Source organism: Monodon monoceros, unplaced genomic scaffold, assembly GCF_005190385.1.
Source record: "Monodon monoceros isolate NGI ecotype Baffin Bay Population unplaced genomic scaffold, NGI_Narwhal_1 Super_Scaffold_16, whole genome shotgun sequence".
In the NCBI taxonomy this organism is placed as follows: Eukaryota; Metazoa; Chordata; class Mammalia; order Artiodactyla; family Monodontidae; genus Monodon; species Monodon monoceros.
In genome coordinates this window covers 37,149,789-37,173,734 of record NW_021703772.1, presented here as the reverse complement: position 1 = coordinate 37,173,734, position 23,946 = coordinate 37,149,789, and the positions used below count along the sequence as shown (strand labels likewise).

General features: G+C 38.6%; 1 protein-coding gene across 2 annotated transcripts in view; it reads left to right on the top strand.

Moving 5' to 3' along the window:
• Positions 1-23,946, top strand: part of PLCL1 (phospholipase C like 1 (inactive)) — a 359,381-nt gene that overhangs the window by 312,535 nt on the left and 22,900 nt on the right. For both annotated transcript variants that reach the window (XM_029224961.1, XM_029224962.1), the window contains exon 5: positions 1,789-1,898. In XM_029224961.1, coding sequence (XP_029080794.1) covers positions 1,789-1,898 — 110 coding nt within the window. The remainder of the gene's footprint in view (positions 1-1,788; positions 1,899-23,946) is intronic.

Below are 23,946 nucleotides of genomic sequence, written 5' to 3'. Positions count from 1 at the left end.
AGAAACACTATATTTTTACAGTTTGAACCATAATCTTGTTAACCTTCTAGGCTTTTGCCTCATTTACTTGTCCTCATTTTAGATTTGTTCCTTCTTTAAGGGTGGGATGGGTCACATGTCTCTGATGGCACATTGCTGTGTTTATTTACTTTCACTTCATCCACACCCCAGTACTTTTATCTCTCTTGGATCCATGTTCTCCCTGATCCACACACACACACACATTAGTGATTGCAATAAGGAAGATGACACTGACAGTTGCTTGATATATATGTATCTGATACACTAAGCACATATGCTATGTTATTTAGTCCTCATAACAACTCTGCAGTGTAGTCATCATTATATCCAGTCTAGAGATGAGGCATCTGAGATTCTGAGAGATTGAGCGAATTACCCCAAATCCCATATCAACACGTGGTAGAGGTGACCTTTGAACCCAGACCAAACTTTGAAAATGGTGCTCTTCGCTACTGATCTGGAGGCTTAAATGTTTCCGTTGACAGGAAGCACGAAAATAATAACAATACGAAATACTTATATTATGCTCCTATGTACCGTGCACTACTTTGAGAGTTTTGTATGTGTTGACTCATTTAATCTTCACACAGTTCCATGAGGTCAATACTCTTGTTATCACCATTGCACCACTGAGGAGACTTAATGGCAGAGAGTTTCAGGGATTCGCTCATGCTCACGTAGCTAGTCAGTGGTAGAGCCAGAGTGTAGATCTGGGCTCTGCAGCCATGCTCTTACTATGTACTGGGCTTGTGATGTTAGCACCAGAAAAGTTAATGTGGTTTTAGGCTTCATTAATACAAGCCTAGTCACTAGAACTAGGAAGGTGGTGGTAAAACCCTATGTCATGTGGGCAACTTCAATCCCATTTTGAGAACGATATTCCTGGATGTCATCCTTAAAGAGAAATTATAATAAGCTGAAACATGTTAGAATGTTTAATCTGGAGAAGGGAAAACTCTAGTAGACTTTATCCAACATCTTTCTTCAAATATTTAAAGGGCTGTACTGTGGAACAGAGATTAGACCTTGTTCTGAGGCTAGCTAGCACCAAGGAGTAGAAGTTTCAGGGAGACTGGTTTGATATCAGTCACAGCTTTCCAAAGATGGAATGAGCTTTCCAGAAGAAAGTGTGATTCCCATCTCTGAGGTGCTAAGACAAAGACTTAGGAGAGAAAGATGATGGTGAGGTTTTTTTATAGTATTCAAGCTTGGGGGAATGGTTTAGCTAAAAATAACTTTAAGGCCATTCCCAAATCTGACACATTTGGGTGTTTCCAGGAATGCTATTTTAAAAAAGCTTTTTATTTTTACTCAACGTTTACTAATTACCATTGTTATCTATGTGGGCTCCAGGCCTACTGTCAAGGCATATGGATGGTTCATAAGGCAAAGTAAGATATGTGCATCCTTCACATATGGTAGCCATTCACACATTACACCATTTTATATAAAAACCAGGCAGGGAACAAACAAGATGGATGCCACCTGTTGGAAGAATTTGCTTCTTAACTTCTCATGTCTTTGTCTATGGCCCCTTGCTATTTAAAATCTAATTTAATCTAATGCATTGATTATTTTTAGTTTCCCTTTAAGGATAGCCATTTGGTGGTGATGAACAGAATGAGAAGGAGAATTCAATTTTGGGATTTAGAGATTATGAGAAGGACAGAAATGGGAAATTATATTTTTACTGATAATATTTTCACAATAAAATGCCTGTTTTTCTGAAATTTATACGAAGAATTCTCTTATGTTCTCTTTTTAAAGGGATGGAGTTCCATGAGGACCTTCATAATCTGGGGGCAAAAGAAGGCTTGAAAGGAAGAAAACTCAACAAAGCAACTGAGAGCTTTGCTTGGAACATTACAGTACTGAAGGTAAATGAAGTACTCAGGTGCCCCTTTGTCTTTATTTTTCTCCTCATCTCTCCAATGTGTAGAGAAGCATCAGTGGTTAAATATGGTGACTTGAATTTTTAATTAACACTTGACCTAATTAATTTGTGCTCTAAGTGACGGGAGATGCATACGGGGATTAACACACGGTTTGCCATAATAGGATAATGAGTTTTGTGGTGGAGGCAGAAGACAGCACGACCTGATTCTATTACCTGGTGTTTGTGTGTGTGTGGTTTACTCATGCTTCTAGTCAAGTCAATATGGCTGTTCTGGTTTGTGGAAAGAATAACACAAAATGTTGCTGGAGAAGGATCCAACACAAGTGACTCGGAAAAGCTTTCAACTACAGAATATCTGGAGCCATTTAGGATTATTTGATTTTAGGAAGAGTCTCTATAAATACATTTATTTTTGCAAAAATTTTGGAAGTCAGTTTTTTGAGATTATGATTTGCTCCACTGAAAACTAATTTTAGGACTTCAAAGTAAAGATGCCACTTTTCATATTTTGTTACATGAATGGACAAATGGTTTAGGCAGTTGGAATAGCTTATTCTTAGTGTGACGGAGAAAAACAGCTACAAACAAAATTAATAATCGCTGACATTTAAAGAACACTGCTGCGCCAGGCACTGTTTTACAAGGTTTATATGAATTAACATTTTAATACTTTCATTAACTCAATACTGTTATTATTCTCATTTTAAAAGTGAGAAAACCAAGGCACTGAAAACTTATGTATATTACCCAAGGTCACTCAGCTAGTAAATGGTGGAGCTGGAGTTTGAACCCAGGCAGTTGGCTCCAGAGCCTGCTCTACAGAGAGCACATGTTTATGTGAAAGTGCTAGGTGAACTGTAATACATATCACAAATGTTTATTAAAAATTCAGTCCACAAATATTTGTTAAGCTCCTACTATGTACTGGGCTCTCTGCTATGCACTGGGAACCCATGAAGAACAAAAGCGACACAGACCCTGACCTCGTGAGTTAACATTCTGGGGGCAGGAGGTGGGGGGGCGGGGGAAATAGGTGTCATTTGCTTAAGAGGCAGGAACTATAGTGTTAATATAAAGAGGAGCTTGTTTTATAATACCTGAGTACAACATGGCAGTGTGAGCCCTGATACAGACGCTTTCTGTTCAGCGTGTTTTTATGTGGGCTCATTAATGTGCTGATCACTGAGAAAGGAGCTACAGACACAAATATCAAAAAAGTAATACCTGGGCCTCCAGAACTAGTCTACTAGGGGAGACAGACATGTGACTAATAGCAGCATTACTAATAGCAGCCATTATTCAACACTTCACATGTGACAAACACCCATGACTAAGTAGTTCATGTATGTTTCCTCCTTTCCTCTTCACAACAACTGTGTGACATTGCAGCAACTCATGCTGACCCTCTCCATCTCACAGATGAGGAAATTGAGGCTCGGGAAGCTTTTAGTTTCTTACCTTCAGCTAGTAGATGGCAGAACTGAGATGCTATATCATGCCCATCGTTCTAACCACTACCCTGTCCTCCTGCCTCCTGAAAGACTCAATCCACGTGACTGACTCCAGGCAGCCTAGTACAGGGGTGAGGGCACAGGCTCTGGGTGCAGACTGCCTGATAGCTGTGACGCTTTGGCCAAGTTATGTAGTCTCTCTGAGGGTGATAATAATACCTACACCCCAGGTTTTATAAGAATGAAATGAGATAATACATATAAAAATATCTAAGTCACAGTGCACAAAACTTGACATTATATCTATACCTATACTATTATTGTATATATATGCTATTACTTTTGCCAGGGTGAGGATGACCATTGGGATAAAAGTCTTTTGGTTCTTCTTAATTTAAATTTAAAAATTGACTAATTAATTTTTTTAAATTGACGTATAATTGTTAGTTTCTTTGTTAACTTCTGACTGAAGCCCATTCACTGTTTTCTGAGGTTTGTTTGTGTGTTTGGTTTAGTGACAGGAACTGATTGCTAGATGGGGCCTAGCAAATGCTGTACAAATCATTCTCAGACAGATCTTTTGAAACAGAATCAATCTTCTATTATTTTAGCTCATATACCAGCTACTAGTATTTCAGCTTGAGCACTAGGAACTTAAACAAGAATAGTGAACTTCTCCAAACTTCTATTTCCCTTCTCTCCCCCATTGCGTTTAGTGGACCTGTTAATTATGTGCTCTTTCCCCAAGTGCTAAACAAATGACCTCCTTGGAATTTGAATTTTTAGCTGAGGCACAAAGAGACCAGGCTTTTTTGGAGGTTGTGTACTCTAGTGGTGCCTCTCTGAGAAGAACCTCCTCTCTAAGGCTCTTCCTTTATTTCTTGTATCTTGGATCTGCAGTTCTTAGTTCCTTCTTTGTTCTCCAGTCTTCCTATTGATTTTCAATCTCCTAAAAATGCCCTTTTTCTTAAGTTTACTAGAGGCAATTTCCATTGCTTACAACTGGATGAATTAGTAACAACCACATTGGTAAGACATAATCACTGAAATAGTAGGATATGTCAAGGCTCACCTAAAAATTCTGCATTGCTTACTGAAAAGGTTTCCTTACGCACAATTTTTACAAGTACTCCTCGATATCTAGGGGAAGAGAATGATGATTGACCAATATTTGTTGAACATGTGCGTTCAAGTAGCTAAAATATTTAATTCCAATGCAATTTCCAACAAGTAAGGGAGGATCTACAAAAAATGAGAAATGTGTCCTCAGGAAAATGGTGGGTGGGCAGCATGGAGTGGTAGAAAGGGACATTGACTTTAAAGGAAATTGAGCTGAGACTAAAAAATAAATTCTTTAGTTTGTGTTTTCTGCAATTCAAAATTACATTGATCTGATATTAATATATGACAGAGAAGCTGGAGAAAAATTTTCAGAGACAAAGATGAATAGCTCTGCAATATAACAAACATGAATTATACTTACAGCGTCCAAATTTTCCAAGCTAGAAATGAGGATTTATAATCCAGCATTAGCACTATGCATGGGTCCAGAGTAGGGAATTGCTTAGCAGATCTTTTGCATCTCCCCACACTTTTGTCACATGCCAATAGCCAACTATTACAGTCATTTTCCTCCTCTTCCTTTCTTTCTCTTTCACTTCTGAGCATAAAATTGAAGCCTTTAAATAGCTTCTGTGTTCATTTGGGATGATATGATGATGCAGGTCTCAATGACTCAGTCTGCAATGTCTTTTCCGGATAATCATTGGACAAAGATAGCTCTATCTCATCCCACCCTCACGAATTAACTGTTCCTTCCATCTGTCTTTTCTCCATGCTGTCCTTCATAAAAGAGTTTTGTTTGGTTACTAGCATAATATTAAAACCTTACAATGAAAATTTTTCCTGTTCTTTACGTCTTCCAGAAAGAGATACTACAACTTCACCTGCACAGCCAGTTTATTGTAGTAAATTATTATCAACCTTGGAAGTATTTTGCTAACGAGAATTCTGAAGGTCTCTTGGAAAAGAGATATGAATTTATACTATATCACGGATAAAACGTAATGTATCATGAAGTGGAATTCACTTAAAATTTTGGACTCTATCCAGAATGATTTAATTCTTTAAGTACAAAAAGGTGGTCACACTTATAAAACCGAAACTAGTAAGAACCTGAGAGTAACATTTTAGTGAGTTTCCCAATATATATATTTCTAACTTGGCCTGTCGGCTAGTTTAAGGAACTAAATTCCATTATCTTAACATTTTCAAAAGTTTGATGAAAAAATCAATTCTCCAAGCTGGAGAAGTGTCCGGTAGAGATATGTATAAAGAAAAATTGAAGAAATATAATTAATAAACATTTTATTATAATGGAAAAGCTATGAAGTAGGTGATCACTAGAGCTTACAAATAAATAAAAGGGTTAAGAAGTGGCTGACTTCTTATTTGTTCATGAATTTCATTGATTACTAGTTGAATGACGTGTTAAATAAATTATGAATAGACGATTTCTTCATCAATGGACACTTCTATTAATTGATGTGTATCTATACTTTCCCTAGATAGATTTCCAGCTTATAATTTAATGCATTTCATTGTATGCCACAAAAAACTGGGTCTTTTTTATAGATTTATGTTCAGTAGATATGACTAATCTTTTTCCATCTAATTTTTTGGCTTTCCATCACTGCTTAAGCTTTGCTCCTTCTGTTTTTATCTTGACAACATTTTCATTTTCCTCGGGAAGAGCAGAGTCTAAAGCTCCTTGGGTACTTGTGTTTCTAATTCAGACAGATTCTCTTGCTCAGTCCCTAAATTTCAGGCCCTCACATCTCTGGGGAATCTTGCTACATAAGGGAAGTTACATGGATGTTAGTAATATGCTTTCTGATAGAGCCTGCAAACACATCTGAAGTCTTTGCTCATTGTTGAGAGGCAGGAAAAGAAGGGAAACAAGATTATGGGCTAATGGGAAAAGAAGTATGAGAAGAGGCATCCATCTCTGAAAGACTGAGTGACAGAAAAAATGGGGTCACCCTCAGCAGAAGGACCGTAGATATTTTAAATCATTCTCTGAGATACTGTGTGTGTTGGGGGGATCCAACCAGGCTCTACTGGTGGCCATAGTGACTATGCCCCTGGGGGCTGCTCTGAGGTTATATAAAGAAGGAACATGTCCAGGGTCCTCCATGTCATCCACTGAGAAATTCTCCAATGGTGTTCTGTCAGCTGCTGGCTGTTGTTATAGTAGAGGCTGGAGAAAGGCTAGGTTTCTACCTGAGCCAACTCTTTCAGAAAAGAACAGCTACTTATGAAGTCTAGAAACAGACCTCCACTGACAACAATGCATTCATAATAAACTATTCTTCATGTTGATGTTACTATCAATTATTAAGAAACATAAAGTGGTCAAGAGTACAGACTCTGGAGCCAGATACTTTCTAGCTGTGTGGTCTTGGGAAAATTTCCTTTTGTCTCTACGCTTCTGAATCAATTAGAATATGCCAGCTTGTGCTGTGGTAACAAAAATGAAAATCTCAGTGGCTTAAAACAATAGCTTATTTCTTGCTCACACTGTTTGCCTACCAGGGTCAGCAAGGGTCAGTTAGGAGCTCAGGCTAATGGGGACTCTACCTCAACTAATCCGTCTATAATCCTAGAGGTAGGGAAGCACAAATTGGTTTTAAACTTTTCTGCCAAGTAGTGTCACATGTCCCTTCTATTTAAATTTGACTGGCCAAAGTAAGTCAAATGGTCATATCTGACTTCAGTGGAGTTGGGAAAGTATATACTTCCTCAAGGAAGGGGAGCAGATGTTGGTGAATATAATCGAGTAGTGACAGGTCCCTCAGCTATATCCACCTTTAGTCATAGGACTAAATGAATTAATGTCTGTAAAGTGGTATCTGAGATATAAGAAATGCTATGTAAGAGTTTGTAGGCATTCAGTGCTTACAGTGAGCAGTTAAGTGATTTTCACACAACATATTAAGTAGTCTTAAGGGTCACCCTGTAAAGTTACTATTATTATACTCATTTTACAGATAGGAGAACTGAGACTTGAGAGCTTAAGTAACCTTCCTGTTGGCATACGGGTACTGAGTGACGGAGCAAGGATCTAACTCCAAAGCCCGTGCTGTTAGCCCATTATGCTAAGTTGCCAGAGTATATATAGCCCCATAATAATGATGGCTTGTATTAACTGAGCATTCTCTGTGTCTCAAATATTATACTAAGCGCTTTATTATCTTCATCCAAGAGGGTGAGTGTCCTGTTCAGCTAACATGAGTATTCCAACCCCCTTGACAGCGTATTCCTACAATGCAGGACAGTACTTTGAGAGAGTGTAGCTTGGGAACATCAATTCTCCTTGTTCTGACACTACATTCATCAAGCAACTCTGTTCTCAACTTGGCTTCCCAAGCACACTTTTCCAGTGAAGATGGAATGAGTTGATCAAGTGACGTAACTAGTCCCATCTGCCTGGCTGTCTCTTTGTAAATGAGTCAGTGAACTTCCTTTTTTTTAATCAGTCCATCTCCTATGAGCTTGGTTAGCGTGAATCAGCTCCCCAGGGCCTGATCACTGCCGAGTGATTGGATGCAACTGAGCCCCTGGACAGATACCACTGAGGTTAAGAAAACAAAACAAAATAACAACAAAAATACAAAAGCAGAAGGCCAGATCCTGGACCCACCTTGAGAACCCAGGGAAAGATGGGGGGTAAATATCTCAGTGAATCATCGAGACAGCCCCCTGTTTCTCTTGGACAGCTCTACTCTTTATTGGCTTTTAGTCTAGCTGTTGCCAGCCTCCGCATCTTGATGAGACAGAGGAAACTTAAGAGCCGTGCTGCCAGCAAAAACTTTGCAAAGATCATACTCCTGTTCATATTCCTTCCTTCGCCCAGCCTCTACAGCCTCAGTTCTTCCTCTCAGAGCCTCCATCTTTCCTGTATCATCTAAGCTGTCAGAGCAGAAGTCCTGGAATCTTCTTCCTTTGAATAACAAACCTGAGTTGATTTAGAAGTGAGGTGAAGTCCCTATAGGTAAATTCCTCAGGTTTCACTAAGAAAGGAGCCTCCTGAGTGGCAAAGCTGAGGAGCCTTTAAGTCACCGATCTTGAGAAGCAAGGTTCAAAGTGTTTAAACAAAGTTTTAAATTCCATTAAGTCTAAGGAAAATACTTCCTAGTGATACATATAAAATAACAAATTCTTGGGCTGTGAATTCCCATCTGTGTTACCTTAGAATTATGTAAGGGTTTAGACCTATAGAAAGTTGGACTGTGAGTCTAGGAATCTGCAACTGATAAATATAATTTTTAAAAATTATCTTCTCTGGGGCTAGATTTTCTCACCTAAAAATAAGATGAGACTGTATGACTGCTGGAATCCTTACCCATCTTTACATTTTATGATTGTATGTTATTTTCAGTCTTTTTCTGTGGCTAAACTACATTACATTCTTAAAGACATTGATCCTTTTGTCACTAAACCTATCAATAACATAAATCTTTCTGCTTATATATCTTCTCTGTTATGTCTTGCTCCGACCACTTTTTTTAAAACCCATGACACTATAAAACCCTAATTATACTCAGTTTCTATCCTTACTTCCCACAGTCTCCCACTATTATCCCTCCTACTGTTACCGAACTCAGGATTAGCTGCTCGCTGCTCAAAAGCCAGTAATTCGAGAGGCAAGTGTCAATAGAAAGGAGAGGTGCTTTAATCAGAAAAGCCAGCAGTCTGGGGAGAAGGTGGACTGGTGTCCTGAGACCAACTCTGAAGATTTTGCTCTGCCACGATGGTTTTTTAAGGGAAAATGGGGGGGAAGTATCTCAGTGAATCATCGAGATAGGAGGTTGGGTCATCGTTCTCCACTGTGTGCAGTCCAGCTGACTTTTCAAATGTTATCTTGCCAGAGTGATCTGCCTGCAAGATTGCTTAGGGGGACTTTGGGGTAGAGGGCTAAACATTCTTTAAGTACTTAATTTTTCTTTCTTCTTTTTATCTATGAGAAATATCAACAGGTTAGGCAAGGCATGGTGTGCATTCGGGAAAGTGTAAGTCAGGAGTTAGTTTCAATTGCTTAGTGATCTCATTCCTATAATTACGTTCCTTTACAGTTAGAAGGGAACAGAAATGGGCAAACAGGAAAGGGGCAAAAGAGATGCTTTTAATTCCTCGCTGTCAAACATCATTCCATTTTTATGGGATTGGGGTGAAGGTCCATCTTCTGTAACTTCTTTGTGCTGACATAGGGTGCTGTAGTCTCAGAGTGAAAGATGTCAACATGGGTCTGTAGCATCTCTTTGCTGACAATTTTAGTTGCCTGCTTACATATATGGGCAGAGCAAGCTACAATTATTTTGATGCCCACAAAGATATAGATTATTATGAGCAATAATGTTAATCCCATTCTCTTGCCAGTTCTTGGAATTGTGCTAGCCATAGATTCAGTACTGCTCAAGATGGATCAGCTTATGTCATGCCTTCTAGTGGCAGTTACGGTATCTGTAAAACGACTCAGGAATTTGCATCAGACACTGAGTCTGTGACTCTATTGTCCTAATCATTAACTATTCAAACCTGCTTTTTTGTGACTCTGGGAGGCCTGGGAGACTTCAGCTTTTCTACCAACAAGAGGCAGAGGACATAGAGGGGCTTTTGTACTTGGTGGGGTTGTGGGGAGCCTGCAGGGTTCTGCTTGGTTCCGCTACTGCTGTCTTCTCCCTTCCTGACTGATTTTTCCAAATAAGATGGTCTCTACCTACCATCTTGTTGGGAATTTTTTCTGATTTTTTTTTTATTGTGGTAAAATACATAAAACATAAAATTTACCATCTTCAGCATTTTTAAGTTCGGTGGTACTAAATATATTCATAATGTTGTGCAACCGTCATCCCATCCATCTCTAGAACTCTCCTCATCTTGTAAAACTGAAACTCTGTATTCATTAAACAATAACTCCCCGTTGCCCCCTCCTCCTCAGCCCCTGGAAACCACCATTCTACTATCTGTCTCTGATTTTTGACTACTCAAAGTGCATAATATAAATTGAGTAATGCCTTTTTAAGGCTGAATAATATTCCATTGTATATAAATACCATATTTTGCTTATCCACTCATCTGTTGATAGACACTTGGACACTTCCATGTTTTAGCTTTTGTGAATAATGCTGTTGTGAACGTGGGTGTACAAATATATCTTTGAGACCCTGATTCTAATACTTATAGATATATACCCAGAAGTGAAATTGTTCGATCATGTGGTAATTCTATGTTGTTTTTTTTTTTTTGAGGAACCACCATACTGTTTTCCACATCAGCTGTTCCATTTTACATTCCTACCAACAGTGCACAAGAATTCTGATTTCTCCAAATTCTCACCAACACTTATTTTCTGTTTTTTTGATAGTAGCCACCCTAATGGGTATGAGGTGGTATATCACTGTAGTTTTGATTTGCATTTTCCTAGTGATTAACGATGTTAAGCATCTTTTCATGTGCTTATTGGCCATTTGTATATCTTCTCTGGAGAAATATCTATTCAAGTCCTTTGCCCGTTTTTGAATTGGGTTACCTGGGGTTTTTTTGTTATTGAGTTTTCTAAGTTCTCTATATATTCCGAATATTAATCCTTTATCAGATATATGATTGGCAAATATTTTATCCCATTCTGTGGTTTGCCTTTTTACTCTAATGATACTGTCTTTTAATGCATAAAGTTTAAAATTTTTCGTGAAGTCTTATTTGTCTATTTTTTCTTTTGTTGCCCGTGCCTTTGGTGTCATATCCAAGAAATCATTACCAAATCCAATGTCATGAAATTTTGGCCTATATTTTCCTCTAAGAGCTTTATAGTTTTAGTTCGTAATTTAAGCCTTTGATCCATTTTGAGTTAATTGTTGTATATATTGTAAGGTAAGGGCCCAACTTCATTCTTTTGCATGTAGATATCCAGTTTGCTCAGCACCATTTGTTGAAAAGAATATTCTTTCCCCATTGAATGGTCTAGGAACCCTTGTCAAAAATCATTTGATCATATTTATGTAATGGTTTATTTCTGGGTTGTCTATTCTATTCCATTGGTCTGTGTGTCTGAGTTTATGCCAGTACCACACTGTTTTGATTACTGTAGCTTTGTCAGTTTTAAAATCATGAAATATGGGTCCTCCAGCTTTGTTATTCTTTTTCAGGATTGTTTTGGCTATTCAGGGTCTCTTGAGATTCCATGTGAATTTTAGGATAGGTTTTTCTATTTCTGCAAGAACGTCATGGGGATTTTGATAGGGATTGCATTGAATATATAGATTGCTTTTGGTAGTATTGACATCTTAACAATATTGTTTTCCTGTTGGGAATTTTTGCAAACAGAGTGATATTTTATTCTTTCTTTTGTTCTTCAAGGCCATCCTGCAGTGAAAATACTCAATAAACAGTATAGAGGTTCTAATAATTAAAGTCAGTTTATAATTCACAGAAGTTCTTCTACTCTGGAATTATAGATTATAGTCTGTTAAACTCCATAGGTTAAGTGCTCTGTAGTAAAAAGCAGAGTGTACAGAGTGGACCATATAAGTAGTCACTACCTTAACACGTACTTGTCTGTCTGTTCACCTATCCAGCCAGCTAGCTATGTATCTATCTACTCAAAGACTTACCTGTCAACCTAAAGAGTTTCCTACATTGTTAGGTTAAGTGTGCCTAATAGCTAGTGGAAGGAATGTTGTGTATTGATCTAGTATATATCTTCTCTAGGTTACATTTATTTAAAAATTTTTCGGTTTATTTAAAAATGTATTTTAATTATTTGGCCTGTTAAATGTTTTTAAAATAATATTTTAATTTTGGTGAGCAGTTGTGGTACTTGTCATGCTGGAAATGTTTGGTAACTGCAACTGGGAAAGGCAAAACAGTGATGATGCCAAAATTGAGGATCTGATTCTAGTGGCAGCCGGTTTAGTCTCACTCAACTTAGCAAGCCTAGACTCACTTGTAATCTCAGCCAGCTGCCTTACAATGCATGTCATTTTATCATCAGGAAGAAGGTGGCAGGTGAGAGAGAATGAATGGATAAGTACTAGAAAAACAACTCTGATCTCATGTGTCAGTACCATTATCTTTACACCCAAAAGAAAATATTATTAGGCCTTAAGAAGAGTATGCCTTTAGAAGGCATAGCATCTATTCCAGGGGTTTTATAAGCTAAGTTTGAGGTATTTATACTCAGACTAGGGGTTTGAAAAGGTACTCCTAGACACATTTTTAGAACCTTGTTATTGTTTGGCTTATTAGTACAGAATAAAGATCTTTTACTCCATCGCAAGAAGTTGATTTAATTTATTTCCACTTTAACATTTATAAATAAGAAGGTGCACAACATAAAAGAGGCCTCTAATCCATAAATTAGCAAATAGCAATTTTGGGCTTTTTTTGGGTAAAACCACATTCATATATTCAGTAAATACCTATAAGCCCCTATTGGGTTCTGAGTTCTATGCCTAAGAATGTACTCATGAATAAAAACATGGCCTCATGGGGCCATGAGACCCATAGTTGGGGCTGTCATTAATAATCACACACTGCATATTATATTCGTCACTGTGATGAGTGCTGTGAAGGAGAAGTATGAGAATGTGTAATGGGATTTGACCTAATGGGAGGTCAGGGAAGTCTTCCATGAGGAAGTACCAGTTGAACAGGGAGTAAATATCTTTAGCCTTTCATGGATTCCAAAACCCTGCCTTATATCTTGATACTTGAGTGTGGTTGCCAAAACAATCTGAAAATAATGGTGAAAAGAAAACAAATCAAAATAAAAATGTGGTAGACATCCTCAACTTGGTCTGTGGAGTTCTAAAATGCCTGCCTCGCTCATTACCACTCATTAGCATCATAGCTAATTTGTTACTATATCAAATCTGGTCATGAGTCATATAGTTAATTACATGTGAATTTAATCATCTATCTCCTAAAAAATGATCTGCAGCAACATTCTCTGTCCATGTGTATCCATAAAATTCATTTGACAGCTTGTAGTTGTAGAGGAGGATGTTTAAAGGTTGGCTTTTGAGAGATTTCTGTGATTTAAAGCTGAAAAGATGCAGAGAGAGCATTATAGAATATGCAGTATGAACTGTATTAGTGTTAAAAAAGTAAAGTCTTTTTTTAAAGAGTATAATTAATGCATGTATAATAATAAAAAATCACAAATCTAAAACGTTATTCCAAACAGCCCTTGTCCAACAATATAGGAGGGCTCAGATGGAAAGTTAATGCTTCTTAGCAATAAGCAGGCTGGTTACATGGTGTCTAGATTTCTGCCTAGGGTGGCTGCGTCCCAGCTGTGTTGCCTAGGAGTTTAGTATAGATAAAAGCCAGGCTGTTGATATGATTATGGAAGCACAGACCGCTTTACTTTATCTCCAGTAGAACTAAATTTAGTGTCTCTTGGGGGGGTCCATTTTTTTTCAGATGAAAGCTGCACTTCATAATGATTTTGAATAATTCAAAAATGGCAGAATCCAAATGAATAGATGCATCATAGACTTCGCTCCAACTTGTGAGGTTATGGAAGGTCTTGCTTTTCTTGCAGGAAAATTTTTTTTTTTTTTTTTTTTTTTTTTTGCGGTACGCAGGCCTCTCACTGCTGTGGCCTCTCCCGTCGCGGAGCACAGGCTCTGGACGTGCAGGCTCAGCGGCCGTGGCTCACGGGCCCAGCCGCTCTGCGGCATGTGGGATCTTTCCGGACCAGGGCACGAACCCGTGTCCCCTGCATCGGCAGGCGGACTCTCAACCACTGCGCCACCAGGGAAGCCCAGGAAAACTTTTTTTAGAGAAAATATGTTTCTTACACACAGAGTCTTAGTCTAAGGTGAGTTTGATGTCCTTACTCTGTTAACTATTTTCTTCAATTATATGTGGAAAGAAAACATTGGTAGCAAAAGTGCTTCATTCTAATTTCTTATATAGCCCTTTTAGGTTTTTCAGACACAAGCTCCTCTTCTTTCCTTGTTACTCTAGGGAGAAGAAGATGGGATACATCTATCTAATTTCCTCATTCTTAACCCAAATCAGAGCAGCGTGAGCTCACTACTCTGAATGTATATGTAAGTGTGGTGTGTGCATTGTCAGGTAAAGACAAACCCAGATTTAGGTAAAGAGAGATATTATTTAAAAGGATTATTGCAGTATGGGGAAGGGGACCATTGCAGTAAATAGGGAGAATGATCCTTCCATAAAATCTGTAAGCTTCTTAAAGGTCAGACAAAAACAATTTTTCTTTTACTGGAAGGGGCAAACAAGGCTAGAATAACCAAGTCTGGGGAAAGGGTGGCTGAGTGGTATGATCCTGAGAGGCCATTAAGAAGGGGCTGAATGCTGACTCAGGCTGGGGAGAGGGTCGAAGATCGGGGCCTGAAGGGAGGAGAGAAGCTTAACTTAAGTTTGGCTCAGTCAGGGAATTGTATTTTGTCCAAATTGGTTAATGTATTTTGTCCAAATTGGTTAATGGGTACAAACAGTTCAGCTAATCATTTCCGAAAGGGAACTTGGAGGATCTGTGTCTGGCATAGGTAAACAAGGAGGGCATCCATGAGTCTTATCTAAGTCACATGGGGAAGGGTGGCTCTGGGCAGTAAGCCATTTCCTGGAACGCAAAATGCTGGGGTTTCTTAACCATCCCTGTTTTCCAAGAACATAGGGCTCGGATAAAGTTTAACATTGTCAACATACACACATACATATAGAAATATGTGTATAAGAAATGTTATAGTGTGTGTGTGTGTATGTATACACACACACATATATATATACATATCTGTAAATATTAATGTGTAAAGAACATTTTAGGGTAAGAATAATGAAATTAGATGTTACTCTTTTAAAGCCATATTGAAAAGATCATACTTTCCCTCAATCCAGAAGTGATTATCTTCCAGTTTAGTTAGACTTCTCTTATTTTAAGTAGATCTAGTGTGCTCAAATATACAGCATGTATGAGATTACATATTCATAGTAACAGACTGGCGTTGGGGGTGGAGGGATTTTTTTCTCCTTTATTTCCCGCTTCTTGTAAAACAATTTTCTATTTTTAAATCACTCCGCATATATTAGTGATACTTTAAGCATCTATAATAAGTGGAGGTACCTTTTCACTAACACAGAATAATTAGGAACTGAATTTCCCATTTAAGGAAAAATCCATGGCTTTATGAGAAGATTAGTTACAGATTTTTTGAAAAAGAAATATCTTTGGATTTTTAAAACTAAGTTTAGTTTATTTAGGTTCATAAAAAAATCTACACGTAACTGTTCAGAAAAGTATTTGAATAAGAAAGAAACACTTATCATCATTATCGTTACAATCATCATATTAATGTTTTGAAAGAAGATAATTTTGGAAAGGAAAAGACTCCCTGTCACAGAACTATGACTTAAAATTGAGTCTTCAACTTTTTCATTATCATATGATTTTATGGAAAGGTTATCAAATTATTAGGTAGAAACTACTTGCTTTCAGAGATAAAAAAGTATAGGCTTCTTTCTAGCTAAAGAGAATCGTTCACTCTACAACAAAATACACTAACCCCTTCTGATTTGGTTTGTAAATCTGCCACGACAAAGCTATGTCTTCTAAAATTAGCCAAACTCTTTGAGTGTTTATTTAAGATACTATTCTCAATGGAGTTTTGAGTCAATGGACTCAGGGATGGAAAGTTCTTAAATTACTTCACAATGTATTCCAGGATAAAAAGATTGCAATCCAAATCTCTCAGAGGTACCCTTTAACCAACTAGAATACCCTAGATCTCCCAGTTGTCTGCTACTCAGCAGCTGACATTATGGAAAAACTAGAATTAAATGGGTTTGTAAATCCTGTTGCCTGAGAAGTATTAATCTTGTGGGCCAAAAAAGAAGTTCCTGATCAATTCCTAACAAATCTAGTTTCAGAAAGTTGAGCTTTTTTCCTCAAACATGCATTAAGAGATGTATTTCTCACATACATTTGAAATACACAAGATGCCTTAAAATTATGGCCTGGGTTTCAGCAGCCATTTCTGATTGCTTTGGGTCAGAAATATGGGTTTGTCTCACTGCAATTTTCTACTTCTCCAGATTGAATTGAGCTTCACTTTTTCTTTTTAAAGCAAAAATATAGAGAGAGGGAAGGTTGAAAGTTTTAGAATTACTCGTGCTCTCTGGTGGGTACATTACTGAATCAGTAGTTTATTCCTTCAGACTGCTTTGATGAGTACATTTTGAACATCATGGAAAAGTCATATTGACGTTTGAGAGCTATAGACAGTTTATTTGCTGGTGAAATCATGGCTAGTTGCACATGACTTCCTCATTCCTTTATCTTCCAGATGGTTCTTTACACTTATTAAAAATGTTGGAGGAAACAGACTCTTTTGTTTATTGTGGACTTGATATCAACAAAGAAACTGATACCCCAGCCTGCTAAAAAATGAAGCTGGCATGTAAATGCTTGTGTATGAAAAGTGTGTTTTAATTGTAGCTATGGCTTAATATTAAGTCTGAATAAATGAGGCTAAAGATTCTTAACAATGTATATTGTGTATCCTCTGAGTCAGCCTATAGAGTCTTTTTATGCAATCTGAAACCAGAGAGGGAAAAACCAGCAACTTCCTTCCTCTTCTCTTTTATCTATAACACATTTTTGTCTGGGAGAGGAAGAATACCATTGAAAGAAACAATTATGTGTATATATAGTGTGTGCTGCTGTGTGTGTGTGTGTGTGTGTGTGTGTATGTGTGTTATAACATAGCCCCCTGACAGACACTTATATTAAACAATCCATTTACTAACCTCACTCGTTGTAAGCTCTGTAATAATACATGTAGATATAATAATAATATTGGAGAAATGACATCTCTTCTGAGTTTTTGGTTATCTAAAAGTATCCTCAGTTGTTCTTGTGAAAAACATAAAAGTGTATAACAATATGATAATTACAAACATTGCCAGGGTGGAAATTCCATTTCTGAATTCTGGAAAGTACTGTCTTAGCCTACTAAATTACAGTTATATCACTCAGACTGAATCATTTCTGTCATCCTTCACTTACCAACCACCAACATACAGATTATTGGGTTCGTCTCAGAAACATCTTATTCTTGAACTTCCTCTCTGGTCAGAGGGAAAGGGAGCAAATAGTAAAGTGATTACCACTGTTTTTACCCTTTAAATAACTGCTCCTGGGAAGGTCATTTCCTTTGGCTCCTTTGTCAAGGATACCCAGGAAGAGTTTTCACAGGAGACTCTGAACTACAGCTGGCCTCCATAATTAATCACATGAGACTTTATGAATTTCAGTGAAGTTAAATATCAGTACAACTAAAATTATCTTCCTTGAGCTCTTGATTGCACATTTCTACACCAGCATAGTTTCCTTTTTGCAACCCAAGGTTTAACAATCTGATCCTTGAATGGGTCAGAGCTGCTATGCAGTAATATTACCGTACGAGTTGTGTACTACACAGCTCTAGGGGGCGCCATTCCCTTTGAGCCTATGTGAATGATGCCTTCTGGATTTGTCACATAGCTGCCATGAAATGGTCAATGTAATCATTTTTCTGTCTCTAGACTTCTGTTTTCCATGAAGTTTTGGGGGAGTGTCCTTAAGTATTTATTACTTATATTAATTTTATTTATTGCCTACTACAGTGATTTTTCCTACTAAGATTTACATTTAGGAGAAGTCTTTAGTAATTTCCAAGGATCCATGCGCAGTGTGTGTCTTCTTGTGAACCTGCCACTTAATTTGTCTGTTGAAGCACAGTAGAGAAGCTCAACAATCCAGAGTATTAGATACATCAGGTGAGGAAATTTCATTTGTAGCTTAGCTAGGTCTTAACTTTAATTGGTTTTGACAACCAAACTTGGTTGATTCCATTTGTAACTCCAGATGACAGAAACAAGAGGCATTGGAAAAATAATATCCAATCCTCTTTTCAAGTCTAATACAAGCTTGTGAGAGAAAATTTAATTAATATTTTTTTAATCTTCAGGAAAGAATGCTCCAAATTCATTTAAGAGGATTAAAAAACACAAACAAGCTTTTTTTTTTTTTTTTTTTTTTTTTTTTTTTGCGGGTCTCTCACTGTTTTGGCCTTTCCCGTTGCGGAGCACAGGCTCCGGACGCGCAGGCTCAGCGGCCATGGCTCACGGGCCTAGCCGTTCTGCGGCATGTGGGATCCTCCCGGACCGGGGCACGAACCCACGTCCCCTGCATCGGCAGGCGGACTCTCAACCACTGCGCCACCAGGGAAGCCCCCAAACAAGCTTTTTTAACGGCCCAAGTAGACTTGAGTGAGAGAAGTGTTTTTTGATGTTTGCCTGTCAGCCATAGGAACGACTTCTAAGTTCTTGGCCTGGTTAGAAGGTCCAGTGTGATGGGGCCTCTGTACAGCTCTGCACCTCCACGTTTCATGCTCCCACTCTCCCACAGTTCTGTGGCTCCTGAACCTACTGGGCAGTTTCAGGACTCTGTGCCTTCGCACATGCTGTTCCTGCCAGTTGTAACGTTCTTTCTGTCCTCGGTCACCTGCCCAGCTCCGCCTCATCACTCAGTCCAGCACAGGGTCATCTATGACTTTTCTACGGAAGCTTTCCCTGCTTTTTGCTCTCCATGCCCCCATTCTTCAACTTCCAACAAAACCACATCATCTTCCTTTTAGAAGTGCTGTGTCTGTAGCTGATACACAATCTCACTCTTGTATGGTAAGGATTTGTTCCCATGTCTTTTCTCGTAAGAGGTTGTGCTCCTTCAGGGCTGGGCCTGTGCCTCACTGTGGTGCTGAGCTTGAGCTGAGAACACAGAGGATTACAGAAGCTAAGCAGCTTGTTCAAGAGAACATAAATGACTAGGAAGCAGCAGAGCTCGATGAGGACCTCCATCTGTGTGACTCCAAAGCTTGTTCTTCACGTCCCCAGTCATGGTGTCCAAGGTCACCACTTGATGCCTGTGTGCCAGTTGGGGAGCTGGGTGTTTCTGCAGTTCTTGGCAGCTCCATTTCCTCATGGGGTTGGCCTATTGTCCTCTTGCTTCCTCTTCCTACTGCTGGGGAGCGTCGTTTTCCCTGGCCTATTCCTCCCCATCGTTTCTGACCAGGGCATTCTGTCTTCACAGAACACAGGCAGGCACCCATGGGCACTAGATTGGTAATTTGGCTTTAGCTTTTTCTCTCAGGAGGCCCACTGCCCACTTTTACTTTTCTCATCCCCCAGGTACTCATGTACTCTCCGTCCGGCAACTAGTGACTATTCTCAGGTTGTTTGTAGAGTCACACAGTTTTCCAGATCACTGCTTCAGCTACTTCCAGCCGTTTTCCTCAGTTCATGCCACGTAAATGAAGTGTGCACACACGTACACAAATATTCCGGGTACACATTACAGAATCTTTTTGGTGGGCCTATTCTACGTTTTACAACTAGTTCCCCCATTCAGTTTTTTATTATTGCAATAGAAGCAGCGGGTGGTATGTTGTCAAGATGTATGTGCTGAACTGAATTATTTGAATCTAAACCTGAAAAGATATTAAAAATTGCCCTACTACAATAAGACTTTAGACTATTGGCTTTATTTGCTTATAAGAGGATGAAAAAATATACTTTAATTATCTGGGTTTTTTTGTCTTTTTCCAGCATGGTTCACATATCATTAACAATCCAAGTTGACTGGACTTTAGAATTTTTTATATGATCTTTTTTTAAAATCTGGGTAACTTTTATCTTTGAGTTCCTTCCTCCCTTTGTGAATCATCACCATCTTCATCACTGTCACTCTTTAAATATTTATCAAGAGCTCATCAAACACCTAGGGCTATAAATATGTGAAAATACCTTGAGACTTTATCTCCTTCCTGGATTTCACTTATGCCCCAAACAGGCAGACCTTCTCCCACTGGTCTTTGTTACGCTTGTGGAAAAATCCTCTCATCTTGAGATCATCATTATTTTTATAACAACTTAGAGACTTATTGAAAAACAGCTTGTGTACACCAGAAAGAAATGGGACATTTTAGGGAATATTCACCTTAAAACTGGAATCAAGCATATGACTGGTTGAAATTGATGAATATGATTCTCTTAGAAATATTTTTCTTAATACAGAAAGCACTTTAGCAACAACAACAAACAATAATAGCTGACAGTTATAAAATGCTTATCCTCTGCTAGACAGTGTTCCAAATGCTTCATACTTATTAAACCATTCAATTCTAATAACAACCAGATGGTGTAGTACTACTAATATTTATGATTTACAAATGAGAAAACTAAGGGACAGAGAGGTTAGGTGATAGCTAACCTTTAACAAGGTCAACTAGCTAATGAGTGGCAGAGCCAGAATTGAAACCCAGGCTGTCTGGACCCAGAGTCCTTGTCTATCTTATGACAAGACTGCCCCACTGGTTATGTGTCTGTTTCATATATAACATATGAAAAAGCATATTGACAGCAGTAAAGCCATACTTTATAATAATAATTAAATCTTAAACTTAAAATCTGTAAATGCAGGGGGGTCTTCAGATGGCAGAGAAGGGCGCTTGATCCATAGTACAATAGGAAAACTATCCCCAAATTTTAAACATGGGTTTCCAGTGTGTTTGGATATAGATAACAAGTTAACTTGAGTCACAGATTGGAGCATTGGGAGAGAGGTCACTGTTATGGGCTGGATTGTGTTCCCCTAAAATTCATATGTTGAAGTCTTAATGCCCATTACCTCGCAATGTGACCTTATTTGGAGGTAGTGTCTTTAACGAGGTAGCTAAGTTAGAATGAGGTCATGGGGAGGGCCCTAACTGATTGGTGGTCCTTATAGGAAGGGGAGATTAAACATAGACTCCCAGAAGAAAGGCCAGGTGAGGACACAGGGAGAAGGAGGTCATCTATAAGCCAAGGAGAGAGGCCTCAGAAGAAATAACCCTGCCTACACATTGATATCAGAGCTCTAGCCTCCAGAACTGTGAGAAAATACATTTCTGTTGTTTAATCCACCCAGTCAGTCTGTGCTTCTTTGCTTTGGTAGCCCTAGGAAACTAATACAGTAACTGTCTTCAGTTAGGGCTGCTATTACAAGAATACTATAGACTGGGTGGCTTAAACAACAAACATTTATTTCTCACAGTTCTGGAGGCTGGGAAGTCTGAGATCAGAGAGTTAGCAGGTCTATTTCTGGTGAGAACCCTCTTCCTGGTTTCCTCACATGGTGAAGAGAGAGTGAGCTTAAATCTCTTTACCCTTTAATAGGAGCACCACTCCCATCATGGGGGCTAATTACCTCATCCAAACCTGGTTACCTCCCCAAAGTTTCACTTCCAAATACTATCATGTTGGCGATCAAGGCTTCAACAGATGAAAATCCATAGCAGTGGCTTAGGAAGAGAAAAATTGTAAGCTAGAGTTTGAGGAATTTTCTAATATAAAACCCATTAGGAAAACACATGCCACAATATTCTATTAATCATTGGCCAAAAATATAATTTACTTAGAATGCATTTTTACATGATATGGGGTGCCAGTGGTCACATGACTTGGTCTTGATGTGGGCAGATAGGACAGTCTCCTTAGTCGTGTGATTAGAAGGATTCCACTGGTTCACGTCTCCCACGAAATATATCCATTATTACTCCATTGGTTCCTGCCTCCCCAACGAGGTGGAGAATTATACCTGTTATCACTCCACCTGACCCTGAAATTGCTACTGGTATCATGGTCATCCTCCAGAAAATTCTCGTTAAAAAGGCCCTGAGTAAAAGGTAGGGGGCAATATATGTGTTATAAAAGGATGGGCTAGTTTTTGGGTGAATTGACTATTCCTTGCCAGAATTAAAAAGTTGGAAAATGAGATTTTGCAGGAGGTGGTTGTCAAGGAAGTTCTAGGCTGAGGTGATTGTGTAGTCAATGGCACCTAGTTTATTCTTTCATTTGACAGATGCTTTGGATCTCTGCTTTGGGCAAGGTTCTGTGCTACCTGCTAGGCATACAGCTGTGCCCATGACAAAGGCAGCCACTGCACTTAAGAAGTGTGTGTTCTCGTGAGAGGTGCAAATGTTAAAAAGTGCAAGCCGTCATCAGTTATTTAGTTCTAACTGTGGCAAGTGCTATGCCAGGAAAGAGGCTGGAGAGAGTGAAAAATAATTTTACTAAACTCACTGTATTGCTGAAGGTTGGCACCGTCTTTTAGCCTGTGGTGTCCAATGTGGACAACACTAGCCACAGGTATCTACTGAAATGGAAATAATTGAAATTAAATAAAATTATATATTCCATCCTCATGGCACTAGTCACATTTCAGTTGCTCAGTAGCCACATGTGCCTATTGTCTGGGCTATAGAGTTATACCAGAATTACAAAGTAAAGTAAGAGAGTCCTTAACTCTATCTGTTAATTCCTTAGAGAATAGAAAATATCTATATATCTATGTATCTATATCTGTATCTGTCTATATATATGGACCAAAATAGTCCACTTTTGGCTGCAGGCCAAGGTACAAATCTCATCTTAGGCTGGCCTTCAAAATGAGGAATGGGGCTTGGTTTTAAACTAGAGATAGATTTCTTTTTCTTTTAGTATTATGAATATTGAGGTTTTGCATTCTTACAGTGTTCATTTTTATATTTATGAGCAATTTGTCCATAGTAACTAGGGGATCTTTAAGATTTTTCTTTTCCTTTTTATTTAAAACACCTGACTGTACAAAATAAACCTCCTATGGTTTATAGAGATGAGAAATGTTGGAAACTGTTCCCTTGAAATAACATAGCAGACTTTGGACCCTCCACAGCCGAGAAAACTAATCTCGACTTCACTACAGCCAAGCTCAATTTTTCCAAGTACATGGGAAAAAAGAAGAGACTGAAATGTGGGTAGAGAAGAAGGAAATCAGCTGTGATGGTTCAGTACCCTTGAAGTTGACACTATTGGGAGACTTTATTAAAAATGTGCAACCTGAAACGGAGGATTAAAAAAAATAATATGTTATGGAAGGGGATATGCTTTTGCTGTCACACCTAAAGGTCACCCTTTGAAGGGAGCTGAGATGACTGCCAGGACCCATTGATTTCTCTCAGTGCTGAAACATCCTCTGGCAGGTGTCAGCCTGGCTGCTCCAAGACATAAATATGGAAAGTTAAAGGGTAAGTCAGAAAGAGAAAAACAAATATCATATATTAACGCGTATATGTGGAATGTAGAAAAATGGTGCAGGTGAACCTATTTGCAGGGCAGGAGTAGAAACACAGACGTAGAGAACGGATGTGTGGACATGGTGGCAGGGGAAGGGGAGGGTGGGATGAATTGGGAGATTAGGTTTGACATAAATACATTATCATGTGTAAAATACATAGCTAGTGGGAACCTGCTGTATAGCACAGGGAGCACAGCTCGGTGCTCTGTGACGACCTAAAGGGGTGGGATGGGAGGTTGGTGGGAGGGAGGTCCAAGAGGGAGGGGATATATGTAAACATAGAGCTGATACACTTCAAGGTACAGCAGAAACTAACACATCATTGTAAAGTAATTATACTGCAATAAAAA